Source organism: Notothenia coriiceps, unplaced genomic scaffold (genome assembly GCF_000735185.1).
Source record: "Notothenia coriiceps isolate Sejong01 unplaced genomic scaffold, NC01 NC01_scaffold00019447, whole genome shotgun sequence".
Lineage (NCBI taxonomy): Eukaryota > Metazoa > Chordata > Actinopteri > Perciformes > Nototheniidae > Notothenia > Notothenia coriiceps.
Genome location: NW_011352148.1, coordinates 9,767 through 26,155, shown reverse-complemented (window position 1 = coordinate 26,155; position 16,389 = coordinate 9,767). Strand labels below are relative to the sequence as shown.

At 39.5% G+C, this 16,389-nt stretch overlaps 1 protein-coding gene across 1 annotated transcript in view; it reads right to left on the bottom strand.

The window, feature by feature from the left end:
* Positions 1 to 16,389, bottom strand: part of LOC104952048 (formin-binding protein 1) — a 38,958-nt gene that overhangs the window by 21,679 nt on the left and 890 nt on the right. The window contains exons 2-6 of the mRNA XM_010778805.1: positions 13,917 to 13,973; positions 13,077 to 13,224; positions 6,718 to 6,780; positions 4,762 to 4,866; positions 1,158 to 1,172 (exon numbers count right to left, since the gene is read on the bottom strand). Of these exons, the coding sequence (XP_010777107.1) occupies positions 1,158 to 1,172; positions 4,762 to 4,866; positions 6,718 to 6,780; positions 13,077 to 13,224; positions 13,917 to 13,973 (388 nt within the window). The remainder of the gene's footprint in view (positions 1 to 1,157; positions 1,173 to 4,761; positions 4,867 to 6,717; positions 6,781 to 13,076; positions 13,225 to 13,916; positions 13,974 to 16,389) is intronic.

Here is a 16,389-nt window from a genome sequence, read left to right as displayed (position 1 = left end):
TCTCTCTCCATTTTTTTTTTTTCCATGTCCCTTTAGGGGCTCCGTATATATTGATGAAAAACAGTATTTTAGGGCAGGGGTTCCCAAACTTTTCATTAATTTCAGAAAAAAAAAGAAAAAGTTTGAGAAACACTGCGCTAGTGGATTGTCAAAGAAAAAAATGTCTATGCAAATGTTATTATTAATAATAATAAAAAATAAAAAAAAGTTATACAAAAAATTAATCAATTTTTTTTAATAATGTTTATTTTTTTAATTTTCCATTTTTATTTTGTAATCATCTCGCGACCCCCACTTTGGGAACCCCTGTATTAGGGGACTTTTAAAGGGGCCTTATTCTGCTCATTTTCAGGTGTATATCAGTATGTAGTGTCTCTACTGTGACATGTCTCCGTGCTTTAATGTTCAAAAAGCTCTATTTTTCTCTTACTGCTGCAGCACCTCTTTTCACCCTCTGTCTGAAACCAGAGCCCAGTCTGCTCTGATTGGATAGCTGGCCGGCTCTGTTGTGATAGGTCAACTGCTTAGAGATCAGGTACAACATGTTGGAGCGCTAGCCAATACAAAGTGTGAGTTTTCCATAGTGATGTCATTATGTTAGAGAAGTAAACAAAGGAGTCCAATGGAGGTGTTTCAGTAAGGAAGAGAAACCCCCTCTGGAGGGAACACAGGGATTTTAGCCTTTGCAGACCATTTACATGCACAAAAACCTATACAACTACAGGAAAGGGAAAACTCCAAAAAGCCTAATAGGGCCTCTTTAACAAAAGAAAGATTGTTCAGAACGGTATCGCAGTCTCTCTAATATGTTTATCGCGCAACGGGAGGATAAAAACGATATTTGATGGAGCCCTTGTCTACCTTTCTAAAAATATCTGAAATGAATGTTTTTGTAAAAGCCTTCTCTCTTTTCTCCTTGCACCGTCCACACATATAAACCTCAGGGTTAGAACGTGTTCAGCAGCAGACAGCGAGACAAGCCACTACAGAACAGGGAGCCGATCACAGTCAGACAGGACGGAGCGAGGTCACAGCGACCCGGACCAGGTCATTGTGTCAAACTCCACGGGAAGGCATGTGTGTGTGTGTGTCGAGACAATAGTCGAGACAGTGTGTGTTCCCACAGATATAACAGACTCTCCAAACGCTGAACCTACCTTGTGGGAACTTCGCTTCAAGGCATTGCATAAAATAGATAAGCAAAAACACACAAACAAAACAAAAAAGAAGGATTGTTAGCCGTTTCCAGCTAAACAACAGGTTGCCATAGATGCACTTCCTGGCGTGTCATCACTCAAAAGGGGAAATTGGTACAAACAAGTTGAAGAGGAGTGCAGAAGTGTTATTGTTTGCGAAGCTATAATATGACTCAGGATCTCCTTGATAGCAAGTCTGCGAGTGTGTGTGAGGGCTGGGAGGGGGGGGGGTCCCCTCAAAGAACTGTTAACAGTGTGTGGGTATCTGGGCTGCAAATCCAAAACCCCAAATTGAGGGGTTTGTTTGCCAGAGGAGGAGTGGGAACAGTTCGAGGTTTGCTCCAGCTGCGGGGAAACCACAAGACCTCAGCTCAACAAACTAACAGGGAGACATCGCACAGACAAGTAACTTAGCCTAGTCCTCACTAGTATCAAAGGGATCTGAAAGTGGCCTTAAGACGCAGAAGACCAATGTTAACAGACATAAATACACACATAACTAAAACAAACTATGCCTGTTATGTATTTTCTTCCTCGCCTATCATGCATATTTTTTGTCTGACCCGAACCTACTTTCACCACAAGACTCCAACTGTGACACAAACACAAATAAGGCTGGAGTTGTGACATGTCATTCCTTTGGGGGATAAATACTCAGAGGTCCTCTAAATATTGAAGGGAAAATGCCACAGAAAATAACACATTGAGACACATGATCGGCTCTCACCAAAACATAACTTGAGCAAAAGTAAATGGTACTCGACTTTTGCTTCACTTTCACCCTAACATAGCAGATGCAGCGTAACGATAGAATAGTAGTGCTTCTTTTATATGCTATTTGCAATTGAGCTAAATAACCTTTACCACTAAGGATGTGGAGAAGTCATGAGGCGTCACTTGAGTGTCTAAACCACAGACTGACACAAGACACAAACTTCCTTTCACTTTTTTTCAAACCTCCGCATATTCTCGCGCCCTTTCTAGACTCTAGTTAGAAAGATCACAGGTATTAAAACTAATCCCACAGATACAATACACCAATAAAGGACATGAGAGAAGAATTGAAAAGGAACATGTGGGAGAAAGATCTTCCACGCTGACAGATGTGACAGTCTTCTGTATTCGTTTGACATTTCTGGAGAATGGAAATGGGAGTAGGTGAAAAAACTGACTTGGGCCAAACGACCCAAACAGAAAGGAAAAGCAAATGAGAAAGCGATTATTTGTTGCAAGGATCTACACAATGGCAAGCAAGACGATATACAAAAAAGCATGTTTGTTTTATTTTTTGAGGTATGTGGGATCGTTTGCCACAGCATCTTAATTACGTTACATGATTCAGGAGGTTTAAAGGGGTTTTAGGTCTGCTAAAAAGCATTGTGTTTGAGGCCTTTAAATACATTTCTCATATAGTTTCCATTGCTGCCTACTGTTTTCTGATGCATATTAAAAAGGGTTTAGATGTATTTCCTACTTTCATGGTTACTCTACCACCTTCAGAGACAGTTATAGAGAGAAATACACTTACACTTTATCTAAACATTTGCAATTTGAGTTCTTTTTCCAGTGCAACGTTATTCTGACCAGTAGTTAGAATGTCAACAATGGTGAGAATTAGAGCTTGATTGACACATACACTTCTTTCCTTTAAACAAAACATTAATGAATAAAACAATATGCACACTGTAAAAGTATCATGTTCAATGTGGTACTTCTGCTAAATAATAAATACTTGTTTTTGTATTAAATGAAGCATCTTTACATTTTAAGTGGTATGAAAGCCAATTAAAAAGTTTCAAAGTTTGGCAAAACTGAAGCTATGATCCTGCATGATGATTTGACTCCAGCATATTAAAGAGCTGTTTACATGATCACATTACACAAACACTGATACTAACTGAGAGCAATAATACAGTGCTGACTGCTGTGAGTCTTTCACGCTTCAATAAATGAAATAACTGTAATCACACACAGCTCCTCTCTTGTTTTAGCGCTGGTTTCTGGAGCTGCTGTGCCGGCTCTTTCCAGTTGAGTTTCTAGTTCCAGTGTTCAGTGGCTGGAGCCTTTTGTAGCTTCTTGGCTGTATGTCCGGAGAGCAGAAAGGCTCTTTATTCCAGCCTACATTTGCATAATAATCGGGTCTGAACTGTGTCAACTCTGAGTCGGGGCTCTGCTCCAACAGCTGATGAAGCGGCAGGAGCACGCGCTGATGACCCATGATGCCTTGCGGGCGTGGGGGGCGTGTGGGTTAAAGGCTGAGATTTGACAGGACTCTTTTAATTGGTTATGACAACAGGAAATGGAATCAGCTACAGGCCCAGGGGGCTCTGCGGCAACAAGTTCTGAATCGGATCATCGCTGCATCATGTGAGTGTGGGTAATCACAGAAAAACAAAACTATATATTCAGATTATTCACTGTAAAAAAGCCGAATAAAATGTGTGTAATCCACACACACGTTAGAGCTGCAATGAGTAGTTCATTAACTAATAAGGCTATCAAAGGAATATAATCCACAACTGTTCTAAAAGACTGTTTGGCGCAGTGGTTAGAGCGTTGATCATCAGATCAAGGGGCGTTTGTGAACTCCATTACGAAACCCACCTCAGCCGCCACTGCGCCAGGCCGTTGTGTCCTTGGGCAAGACACTTTACCCGAATTTGCTCCTGTGGGTAATGTCAGCAGTAATGACTCTTACATATCTAATATGTGTAATGTGTAATTGTAAAGCGCTTTGAGTACCTGTAAAAGCGCTCTAATAAAAAATGTAATGCATCATTAATATATATTTATATTTATTTTTTTTAAATGATGATTTAAAGGGAAAGCCTGATACCTCCTAAAAAATATGGGCGAAATTCCTAATTTATTTTGGAAAGGAACTAGATATGACCTTGTCTAATTAGTATGTGAGATATAATTGGATTTGCTATTTGTTTACCAATTTATTGTCAAACCTTTTGGAAATGTCATATGGCCATTTACATAGTTTATAATTTATGTTGATTTAAATGATCTCTCTTTAGAATATTAATGTACTACTAATATCTGTATATTTCTGTACAGTATGTTCTTTATGTAAAATGTCTTTTTTGTGTATTTATCCTATTGTTATTATTCTATATACTGTACATAGTGTATGTGTAATGTCTTTTTCTGTTAGTTGCAGCCATAAAAATACGCAAACACAATAACACACAAAACAGCACAAGCATGGACACAAAGTCCTCTCTGTTGCTAAGGCTTGGTTTCTGCTCTCCAGTGATAATGAGGACTGCTATCAGCTTTGTTTTGCAGGACATCACTGTGCTGCTGAGACAATGCCAGCCTTTACACACAGACCCTGGCATCAAACACACGGTCACTCAATCTTTCTGTCTTTCCAAGAGAGAGTCACGGCTTGGGGTGCATGGAAGGGGGAACAAAATGTAAAAAAAACATGGCGAGAGAAAGGGGGAGGATGCTAGGTGGGGGGGGGGGCTAGGCAATCGTGGTGAGCATGATGAGAAAACGACAGGCTTGCGTGATTGGTGGCTGTAGAACAGGAGTGAGAGATGACACATACCTTTTCCACGTCAGCCTTAGTCACGTTAATGTCAGCATCCATCTTCTCAAAGTATTGCTGTGCTCGGTCCGCCTCTTTACAGTCCCTCTCAAACCTTCTTTTACACTGTAATAGAGCATAAGAAAGGCACAATGTAATAGAACACAGACATTAAACGTAAAATAAGTAATGTTCTAATCCAGAAAATGTAAAAAATAAGGCTTGCACTTGATAAAGTCGATTCATGACAGCTAAGACAATCACAACACTGTGCAAAGGGGATATGCAGCCATCACATGCGACCAAAGGAAAATGACCCTAATTAAATCTGTAGATTTTTTGAGAATTGTCAGAAACAACTCAACAAGCTAACTAATAGCATTTGTTTCTTTGATAGGTCTAGTCTTTTTAGACATTTTATAGTGGAAATGTTCCATATAATACCTGTGAGTCATTCATTTCCTGCTTTGAGCTGTAGGAGAAAAGACTTTATAACCTGACCTTTTAATAAGCATAGTAATGACATCTTAACATGTTTCATATGCGTCATATAGATCTCACACACAGCATTGTCTGTGACAGAGGTCAGTTTATGCCATTGACACAGCGGTGGGGTCTGTCAAAGTGTGCAGCCTGCAGATTAAATAAATGTTCATAGTGGTCATTTGTGTACGGAAAACAAGCATTCATTCAACCCTCTTTCGACCCCTCCATCTGAACAATCAGTGTTTGTTGGGTCAGTGTGCACTCTGAACTATGCCTATCTGCCTCGCTCACAAAGGCATCATTGAAGAGAGAAAAGTTTGAGGAGGACAAGGCAGTTCTGCTTCTCTCTCACACTCTTTCTGTCTTTACCCTGTCAAAGAGGCCAGGCAGAGATAAGAAGCGGTGTTCTGTGCAATCTCTCTTTCAGCTGCTTCAATAAAACAAATACAACGGACAATCTAGGTCTAGGTCTTTGGCAAAGATAGGAATTATAACGTCATGTGTTTTAGTCTGGTCTACTGATCACTACTAGGCCACACAAGCAAAACTTACAATTCATATTCATGTGTCTGATTTTGAACCGACCAATTCGTGGTAGATCAGTCTTTTTACCCTAAAAGACTTAAATGGTACACGTAAACACACAAGTCTTGAACCAACATTATTTATGTACAATAATTCAATCCTTATGTAACACTGTCCTGACGGAACAAGTTGTCCCTCAGGGCTCTGTGCACGGCCCTCTGCTGATTTTCAGAAATGAATGTTTGCCACCCACTGAAAATAAGCTTTTGATGATGATAATGTACTTTATAATAACGAAGCTCCTCATGAAGTCCCTGTTAAAACATGTGTTGTGGTATCGTGTGACATTGATGCTGATTGATCATAAGACTGTCAATATCAACAGGACATTTATAAACTATTTGATATGGTTTTTATTCATTTTCTGCAATAGTAGACCTGTCCTTGATGCATCTTTTGTATGATTTGATAAATAGCTGAAGCAACTAAAAGCACATAGCTAAAATCCCATGAAAAGTGTGTGTGTGCTGTTCATAATCAGAACTTGACCTATAAAATACGTAATTTTAAATCATAATTAAAGTTATGATACGATTGATAACTGGTTTTATCTTTGGAAAAACTACACCAATTAATTTACTTTTTGTATAATTCGAGCTCATGAATGCTGTATTTTCATATTAAACGATTTACTTCTCAACATTCTCTAACGTTAACAAGCTTATCATCTTTAGCCAGCACTGACTGTCGCTTTCTCCGTATAAAATAATAACTTGTTGGCGTTTGAAATAGTCGTACTGGAAACCAAGTTGCCCAGGTGCTTCAGTGATATATATAACTGCAAAAGTAAGTCACAAGGCAAGGGTTACATTACTTTACTCAAGTGTTGTCTCCTTTGACTCCACTGTGATCAATGGCCACTGCTTCTAGTGAATAACTGTACTGCACATTAATTGGGTCACTCACCGATTCCAGCTGTTTCCACGAGCTCTCGATGTGCTGCTGTGCCTTGCGCCCATCATGGAAGGACTGTCAGAGGAGATGAGAAAAAATGATATTATCATACCATTCACAAGCGTAAGGGATTTAAAAGCAAGTGACCCTCACATAGTAAGGGTAATAAATTAGAAACAGTGGAGTGGGATTCTCAACCATATCATTAAACACTATGCATATTACTGACAGAGAAGCATTCATGTAAGCTGAGAAAGTAGGGCAAATAGACATTATACTGTGGCTACATTAGAAATGATGGCCGCATAACCTACAAGCTTTACTCTCAGAGATTTGTACAAGACCAAGCATATGGCTATATGTTGATTTGATAGAAAAGAGCAGCCATATTATAACCCAACAGTTCAACACGAGTGCAAAAAAGGACATACTCTTACGATTTCAACATAGCACCAAAACACCCAACTGAATGAAGGCTAGAGATGAATAAAAGAAGGTCAAACATAGTGTATTATATAATAATTTCATGAAACTTCTAGTTCAAACCTGAATGCTATCTGCTGTTCAACAAAGAATATGTACATTCTAGATACATATTGTTGGTTCACTGTTATCGAAATGTCTAGATACACATTTCCTTATAATTCAGGAGGATTTTTTTTGTAGTTAGAGGCATTTGTTTCTTTCAAAAGAGGCATTGTATTATAATTGAATAGGCAGTCCGTCATTATGAAGGCACTTGTCAAAAAAGTAAATATTAAAAAATGTTAAGTGGGCGAGAACGGTTTCTCAGGCTGAGGATAGCGGCGCCACAGTAATGTAAGGATTGATTTGTGCACTGCAAAATGTGGCCTATTAGACTTACACAGCATATATGTGATTTTGTAAAAGACCTCACTTGGCCTGTCTCTCTCCAGGAGAGCAGAGCACTTGGCCCGGAGGCAGAGCACGCTCTCTACAGCTCTGTGAATGGACCAGAGCCAGACCTTCTGCACACATAATAGCAACTTTAAACCTGTTTGAAATAGATTGTGATTACTCATAAAGCATATAAAAAAAATCCTCAAAGTCTGTGGTGTGTTAATCTGCAAAAAATATCCAAAAAGAACCAAATGAAAATGTTACAGAGACCTGACTATCAATGAGGTTTCCCCGGGTTACGCTGACTGCGGAAGCCAGGGTCAGTGGCTGAGCTGAATATCGATGCTGCAATTCAATAACGAAACCAGGCCAGTAAAACGAGCACAGAGGACTTTGGCTTTTTCTTCTCTTGAATTCAGCACCTTAGTATTCTGTGTACTAACTCAAACACACAAGCAAGAGATGTGAAATGAAGCAGAGGCATACAGGTTAATCCATCCTGAACATTTCATGGGATATGTTAGTCAGAACGGGCCCTGGTTTACCTCAGGTAGTAGCACTTCCCAAAGTTACAAGGGAAGCTGGGTAAAAAGGGGAAGTGCTTCAGTGTTTCAGAGGAAGTATTTCAACTGAAAATGGGACATTGTGGAGCCTCTAAAGTAGAACTGGTGTGTAATAAAGATTTTTGTATTTTTTCAACCGCTTGACCTTCAAATTTCTGTTTGATAAGAAGAGTCTTATTCAGCGATGAAGATATGCCGATACACTAAAGATACTATGAAGCTTCTTTAGGACACGCAGCAGCAGATTGGGTGATATCATTGTTACTGTTTGAATCAACCAAATATGTGTCTCCATAACAACAAGATCATACTGCCTGCATCAACAAATCCTCCATCTGTACAAAGATATACAAACTTTCCCCAAACAGCGTGATCGGATGTTACTGCTGCAGGATGAAGATGTACAGACCACAACAGAGGAACATGAGTTCATTCGCTATCAAACGAGATAAAAGAAAAACCGATGTATGTCTATGACAAACAGCCACCTGGGAGGCAGGTATGAAATGCTGCAGGCTTTTAGGCAGATGTTCTGCAGTGTTGGCCTCTGTGTTTAAACCAATACACTGCAGGGATCCATACAGCTAGTCTGTTCAGCGCAAGAAAGATTAGACCCACCCAGTATCTCTTTGTCCGTCTCAGTAACAGCATGTGGCTGTTAAAGACATCTGGGGAACTCTAACAGGACCTGAAGCTGCCACTCTCACTTACACAGTGACAAGAGAGGAAAAGCTCCAGTTACCAACACAAAAACACATCTGAGTAACAGTTACAAACTTAACTGCACTGTGATCAAAGCAGGACTGGATCACTATTCATCAGAGACGTGAGGTCGGCCTGGTTTAATATTTACTAAATGATGCTAAGCAGCGCCGCTCTGTGCTATGACTACATTGAAAAAAACAAAGTAATTCTTCACGCTAGCCCCTGCTCCTTCTCACCTCCCAGCACAAGACTATCTCCAGGTAACAAAACACAAAGGCAGGTAAGAATGAAGACACACAGACGTAGCTATGGACAAAGGTATAGATCAATGTGGTTCTATGGACTTTTGTTTTTAGATTTAATAGATTTAATTCCAACAGAGAAAGTTAAGAGATTAATGCTCTCAAGTTCTCACAATAATCAGTATTATCACAGCGTCAAAGAAAATGTCAACATTTTATAAAATATTGTTCCCTCTGCAGTCTTACAATACCTCAAATATGAATGTACTTTAAGTGTAGTGATTTTAGAAGGCAGACACCCTCTACAGAGATCTGAGATTGCTACCAAATACCCTGAATTCTAGACAGTATTTTAGCGCTGTTTTTAGTGCAGTATTTATCCACAAATTAATGATATGTATACTTTGTAAATGTTATTCATTTCGTAAAGACTTTTACTTTGTTTGGTTGTAAAACTGTAAACCACTTCCTCCATAAAGTAGTCTGTTCTTATTGTGTGCATGATGATGTCTTAACCATGAAATGAAGTGTCCAATGTCTGACTACTTTTTTGTACCATCTTTGCACCTGACATGCTCTGATGGGGCTGTGTGCCTCACAGGCTGTCCCCTCCACATATACACATGTATTAACTGTGTAATATGTTTGAGCAAAAGATGACAGGAAAAGAAGGATGGGACATTTAACAAACATCCTCCACCACTGTCTGATCAATTAACCTACAGTATTTTCCTCTGAGTTACATTATGATTTATTTTCGCCAGTGGGAGGAATGTGGGAATGTGGGATACTAGGTAAGTGAAGGTTGGGTAGGAGTTGATAGATGTGGGATGGCTAGTGTTTAATCAGTCAATGTTCTCAATACTGTTGTAAAACCAATAAAAGGATTTGAGAAATTCCATTCTCTATTTTCCACCCGAAATAAGAGGAACAAAAACTTTGCTCCGAGATTTCATTTCAGTGTTGCGTTTGTGAAGAGGTGCTCATGGACATCTGTGTGCACACACACTCTCTTACACACTGTTCACTCATTGACTTGACTTGGCTCAGAGGAATGTGCACCTGCAGTCATCTACAGTTGTCAACATACATATAATCATAAGGTACTAGAAATAGCCACAAGTCATACATGATGTATAGAGATGATTGCACCTCAGGAGAGACTCCTCATGTTTAGGCCATTAGGCAGTGGTTCGGAGCATTGCTGAGGTCATTTATACTAAAGTATTCAGGATGCAGATGTGAGTGCAGCTACTACGGAAATATCCAACGATCAATTCTCCTTCCCTTCTTTCTGTTTGCCTTTCTGCTGTGAGGCTCGTCCAGAGTAACACATTGTTCTTTCTCAGAGGCTTTGGTCTCTGCCTCTGAAGAGATAAATGAGGACAGTATGCCCTGCCAAACCCTCCTAAAGATGTTTTATAGCACCTTGTCGTTTTCAGCTGACCTCTTGCTTACTTTCCAGACCCCGCCAGCTAAATAAGACATATTTTCAATCTTTCTTGCTGGTTGAACATGTCACATCTCAGCAGGATTAAGACCGATGGAACCATCCACAAAAACCCAAAGATATCATTTGTGCTGTCGGTGCAAGTGGATCCAAAAGAGCACAGACTGAACCTAACCCTCATCTGGACACATGTTGAATTACGCAGTGAGGTTTATAAATGTTTCAGTACATTTCTCCTGAGGACATTTTATTCAGATTTTCAGATTCATATATATATTTATTGCCTACTAATGTCTCCATGCTTTAATGTTCAAAAAGCTCTTTATTTTTCTCATACTGCCTGTGCTGCAGCTCCTCTTTTCACCCTCTGTCTGAAACCAGAGCCCAGTCTGCTCTGATTGGTGAGCTGGCCGGCTCTGTTGTGATTGGTCCACCACTTAGAGATGTCCCGCCCCTTCGCCTATCACGTACAATGTGTTGGAGCGCTAGCCAATAGAAGTGCGAGTGTTACATAGTGATGTCATTATATTATAAAAGTAAACAAAGGAGTCCAATCAGAGGCCAGTAGTCTGGCCAAACACCTTTTTATGGCAAAAGATTTAACATAGATGAAGTTGTTTTTATACTTTTTAAATGCATAATGTTAGAAATTATATGCTTAAATCTAAAGAAGTACATATATTTCAACAACAAACTAAATCCAAAAGTTTAAAACAACAAGGTTCAACTTTTGCAAAAACAAGTACTGTTTATCTGCTCTCTTATGAAATCCTTTAAGAACATTCTTGGCCGCGCCTCCTGTGCCACCCCAAGCTGAGCATAGCGAGAGGTCCACTCAGGGAGTTACCAAACAACCCCACAGGAGAAACTAATGAGGTATTATTTCTCTTTCTCCTTCTGGTCTGTAGCGTGGATTTTACCTGTCCAATAAACTGGCGGACCCTCCTCTAATCCCACTGTCTGAGTCTGCCTGCACGGATTTGTCTGACATACACGCAAATATAAAAAAAAAACTCAACAGCAAGTGCTGCTTAAAAATGCATGTGATTGAAACCAGAGAAAAGAATGACGGGAAGCTGAGGAAGTCTTGGGTAAGGATTGATTTACAGACAACTTTCACAATATTGCTTTTTCTAATAACGTTATGAACAAAAATATGAAAAGCTTATTGTTGTCCGGGCACAGAGTAGCTAGTTTCTTTTGGCTTGGCTGCCTTTCAGACACTTGGAACATGTATAATTGTTTGAATCTCCATCATTCATGAGTGTGTTGAGGGCACCGATGTCTTTCAATGAACACTAAAAAAAGAAAAGAAAAGCTAATACACTACATTTACCCTACAAGGACACTATTCTGCATATGACTGAGAAACTATTTGCTCAATGCCCTTTGAGATGAAACAAGCTTCTGTTCAGAAAAGACACACAGTTATGCTATGAAGGGAAACTCCCCAGCACCGGCTAACTGGATGCTTTTTCAATTCACGAGAGGCAGACACACATGACTAACTAGGAAGACAGAGGGGGAACAAAAGAGAGAAACAGGGATATCATGAACAAATTAAATAGAGGGAAACTGCAGGGAAGTGAGGAGGAAGAGGGGAGTCAGAGTGACATCCTGCAGGCTCGGGACAGCAGGGGTCTGTTCATGGACTCTCTATCTGGACACTAGTGATACAGATGATGTGCCAAGCCAACCCAGGCCACGCTAAAACAAAGCCAAAAGAGCAAATGGTCTGGGGGCGGTGGATGATTCCCCTTGAGATGTGCTGGAAATTCCCATTTCTGATGCATTTGCTGCAGCTAAAACTGAGATAGAAATCACAACTGATCACTAACAATGCAACCGAGGGCTTCAAGTATTTAGTGTAAGAAGCAGCTGCAGCAACATGGATGTCACCATCATGTGCTTTGAACATTTACTCCCAAAAAAGGGTCACTGTGCCTTTGAGCAACCCTCTGCTTATGGTTTTCCACTCCAGTTCCCTCAGCTGGACGTCCGTGACTCAAGAGTGCATGAAATATTTTTTCAGTATTCCTTTTTTTTCCAGCTGAGCAGCTTTCTCTCTGCTCCACCTAACAACTCCATAGATGCAATGGGCTCCACACTGTTATCTGTGAATCACACACTGCAGGTTCACCGCTCTACCAAATCACTTCATAATGGCGAGGACCAAAGTGACTTTAACGGTAAAAATAGTGTGGTTGCAGAATGGTTTATAAAAGAGAGAAATAAGCCTCTAATGATAGGGAGACGATGACTCAGTTAGTCACGTTCTGCACTTCTAGTGAGCCTCAGGCTGCATCTATATTTACTCAGCGATGACCTCAGTTCATGCAAAATAGAGGATGCAGCGAGGCAAAGGACTACTTCATTTCTTGTAGGCCTGTGTGTCTTCTTTTCCTTTATAGAATCCATTTCACACACTCCAGAATGAATGTTTGATTTAAAGCACTGACATGTGAGAATGGGCAATAAGATATAGACGTATCAATAAAACATTGGATATGGAGAGACAGAAATAAGTGCGGATATAAAAGTGTGTCTCACGGTTTTTCTCTCTGCTTTGAGCTCCTGCAGGTAGCGTGACAGCTCGGCGATGATTTGAGACGTCAGGTTCTCCGCTATGACCTCGTGTTGACCCGCGTAGTCATTGAGCTCATTAAGTGATGTGAGGAAGGCTCGACAGAAGGTGAACCTGGAGAGACAGGAAGTGATGTCAGAGGAAAGACAGGGTTGCAAACGGAGGCAAACACAATTAATATGTTCAGATAAAGTCCTTTGGAGCTTGGATTTGTGATGCTTGCAGGATCATGTTAAATGATTATGTTTTGCTACAGGTAGCATCGGGTTAGCTTAGCATAAGGACTGGAAATGAAGGAAACACGTTCAATCCAACATATGTAGCATTTAAAAACACAAAAATACATTTTCACATGGTGTAATTTATCAAACATTACAAACATTATTTTTTTTTCACTCATATAACTCTTCCTAAGAAATGAACACAGGTAAGCATTTTTTTTACTTTTTAAATATCGAAATATAACGGTTTCAATCCTGTTCATTGCTAAAATATCATTTTATTTATCCTGTTCCTCATCTTTAACACTTAAACACTGTTTTGGTAAGCGCTTTTTCAATTACACAATGTTATATTGTAAAATACATATTTTGCACATTGCATATTTCTATTTGTTGTTCTATTCCCTGTTATATATAAGAATTCACACATTTTGCAAACTAATTTCTTCTATGAATTTGATATACTTTTGTTTAGAAAATGTTACAGTGTTGATTTCTTGATCGTATATCTTGTAAGAATATAATATCTTAGAAACAATTGAATATTCCTTTGATTTATTGTAAGAGCGACATCCTTTCACTTACTTGCTCTCATCCTCCTCTCGTGAGTTCTTCTTGGGTTGATACTTCTTTGATAAATTCCTGTAAGGACAAAGAATGCAGCCTTGTCAGACATTTCTTTCCTAAAAGCTCATTCTGCAGACGGGTAGTGCACCCTTCCCATTATATTTCCCTGACACCGCCTTTATGGAACCTGCCAAAGGATCATCCAGAACACCATTCAATCCAGCAGAGTGCTTTCTTCCACAACATCCCCTTTCCTCTCTTCTGCTCATAAATCATGCCCTCCAGGAGAAGCATGCAAGCAGAGCCAGTCACCAGAAACAGGTCTGCTTTTCTTATGCGGCCATTGCCCTTGTGTTGACTCTGGCTGTATGTAAGTGGCACGAGATAAGTGCAGCGTGAGGGGAGAAGGAAAAATGTGACGGTGTGTAAAGATGAAAGAAAATAAGATGAAGGTGATAAGACTGCGGACAATAACCTTTGTATGGTTCTGACCATCCTTCAATTTCCTGTTTTCAACCTAGCAAGCGTTTTGTGTTTTTTGACATGTTACAGTACATCATGTCAGCCCTTGTTCCGAATCCATCATAATAATAATAATAATAATACATTTCATTTATTCGTTAAAAACGACGTCATCTCAAGGTGCTTCACAATGCTATAAGGAGAACATAATAAAACAAAATAAAAAATGATCTAAGGAGCATATTGATTAAAATATGGTAATATAAAAAAGGTTAAGAACATAAACGGTTAGAATAAAAGATCATGACGTTGCAACACACTGCAACACCCAATGCTCTGTTTGATGGCTGCCCTGTCAGCAAAACATAATAACGTGCACTATGCTCTGATGGACATTGTGTGCTCAGGCCTTCAGGATGCTGTGTTAAATCATAATTAAAGAGCACTGTTCTCTATTTGAAAAGATGAGCCAACAAGTGAAGCATGTACACAAACAAGCACAGCCATTCATTTTCACTCAAATCTCAATATAACAAACATATAAATGAGGGAGACACATTATCCAACCATATGTTACGCCCTACAAGTCGAGCCACAGCTTATTAGGATGTTTTTTTGAATGGGTGCACAGATTCGTTTTGATCGGATACTATTCAATTAAGATTGATTTATTTTCCGCCTCAGTAGATATTCGTCTAATGTGATAAATGAAAAGGAAAAAATGCCGGTTCAGTAATTGGAGACAGACAGCCAGGGCTTCATTAGCAGATAAGAGAACAGGAAGATATTGAATGTTTTTCTTTGTATGCCGCAACAGAATACATGATATTGTTGAGTTTAATGGAAAAGTACGAACAATTAAAGGCTGGCAGAGAAAGCTGTTTGATGAAGTGCCATTATATCACATTACATGTGTTAAACATAAAACAACAGTTATATAAAAGAGTGTGGTGTATCTGCTTTAATGCTGCAGGGAATTTCTTGATTATTTTCTTATTTGCATTATCAGTTTAACCATGTGTGCTCCACGTATGATTCGGAGGTGCTGTTCTCTTGGTTTGATTCTATTGTTGAGACGTTTATACTTGTATGTGTCTGTTCTGTGGATTTCATATTGCATCCATGTTGTACAAATGTATAAAAAGAGATAAAGGTTTTCAAAAAAGTTATAAAATGTATAAAAATATCACAATTATTAGTACAAGGTCAGAAGCTCAAAAAGTCTATCCACTTCTCATATGAGAATCAAAAAGATAATGTGCTTTTATAGAGCTATTAACAGCAGTGGTAGTTGCCCTTGTTGTGAGATTATAGCACTGCTGGAATCTAAATGCCTCAGCATGAACATTTTGTAAAAAGGTCATTCAAAATTCCTGCTGAAATAAATAATGCATGTTCTAAAGAAAAAAAACGACATGTAATGCTGTCTCGCTCGGCTCACACCCCCCACGCCTCTCCTCCCTGGTGGTGTTTGCACTGTTGCTAGGCAGATCTATCCGCCTATCTCTCTCTCCATGTCCTCCTAACCCCATCTCTAATTATAGAGCTGCTTCTCACTCACTCTCTCATTCACAGCCAGATGTCATGTGTCAGATTATGTGTACCTGCTCACCTCAACAACATATTATAACAAACATGTGAAAATGAGTCCAGCAGTTAGCTCATAATTAGGATTTAACAAGCACTGTTGCACAAATACATGTTTGTGTATTGCCTTATTATCTCTGATACCTCATTCACACCAACGGTGTTTCAGGGCCGGTTCGGAGCTGGAGCTTGAAAAGCACCGGGTTTTCCTGTTCACACCGCAGCGGAGCAGCCTCTTAGCTCCGGAATCCGGTTCATTTCGAGCACCAAAAAATTATCCGGCCANTAACCCCATCTCTAATTATAGAGCTGCTTCTCACTCAATCTCTCATTCACAGCCAGATGTCATGTGTCAGATTGTGTGCTCACCTCAACAACATATTATAACAAACATGTGAAAATGAGTCTAGCAGTTAGCTCATAATTAGGATTTAACAAGCAC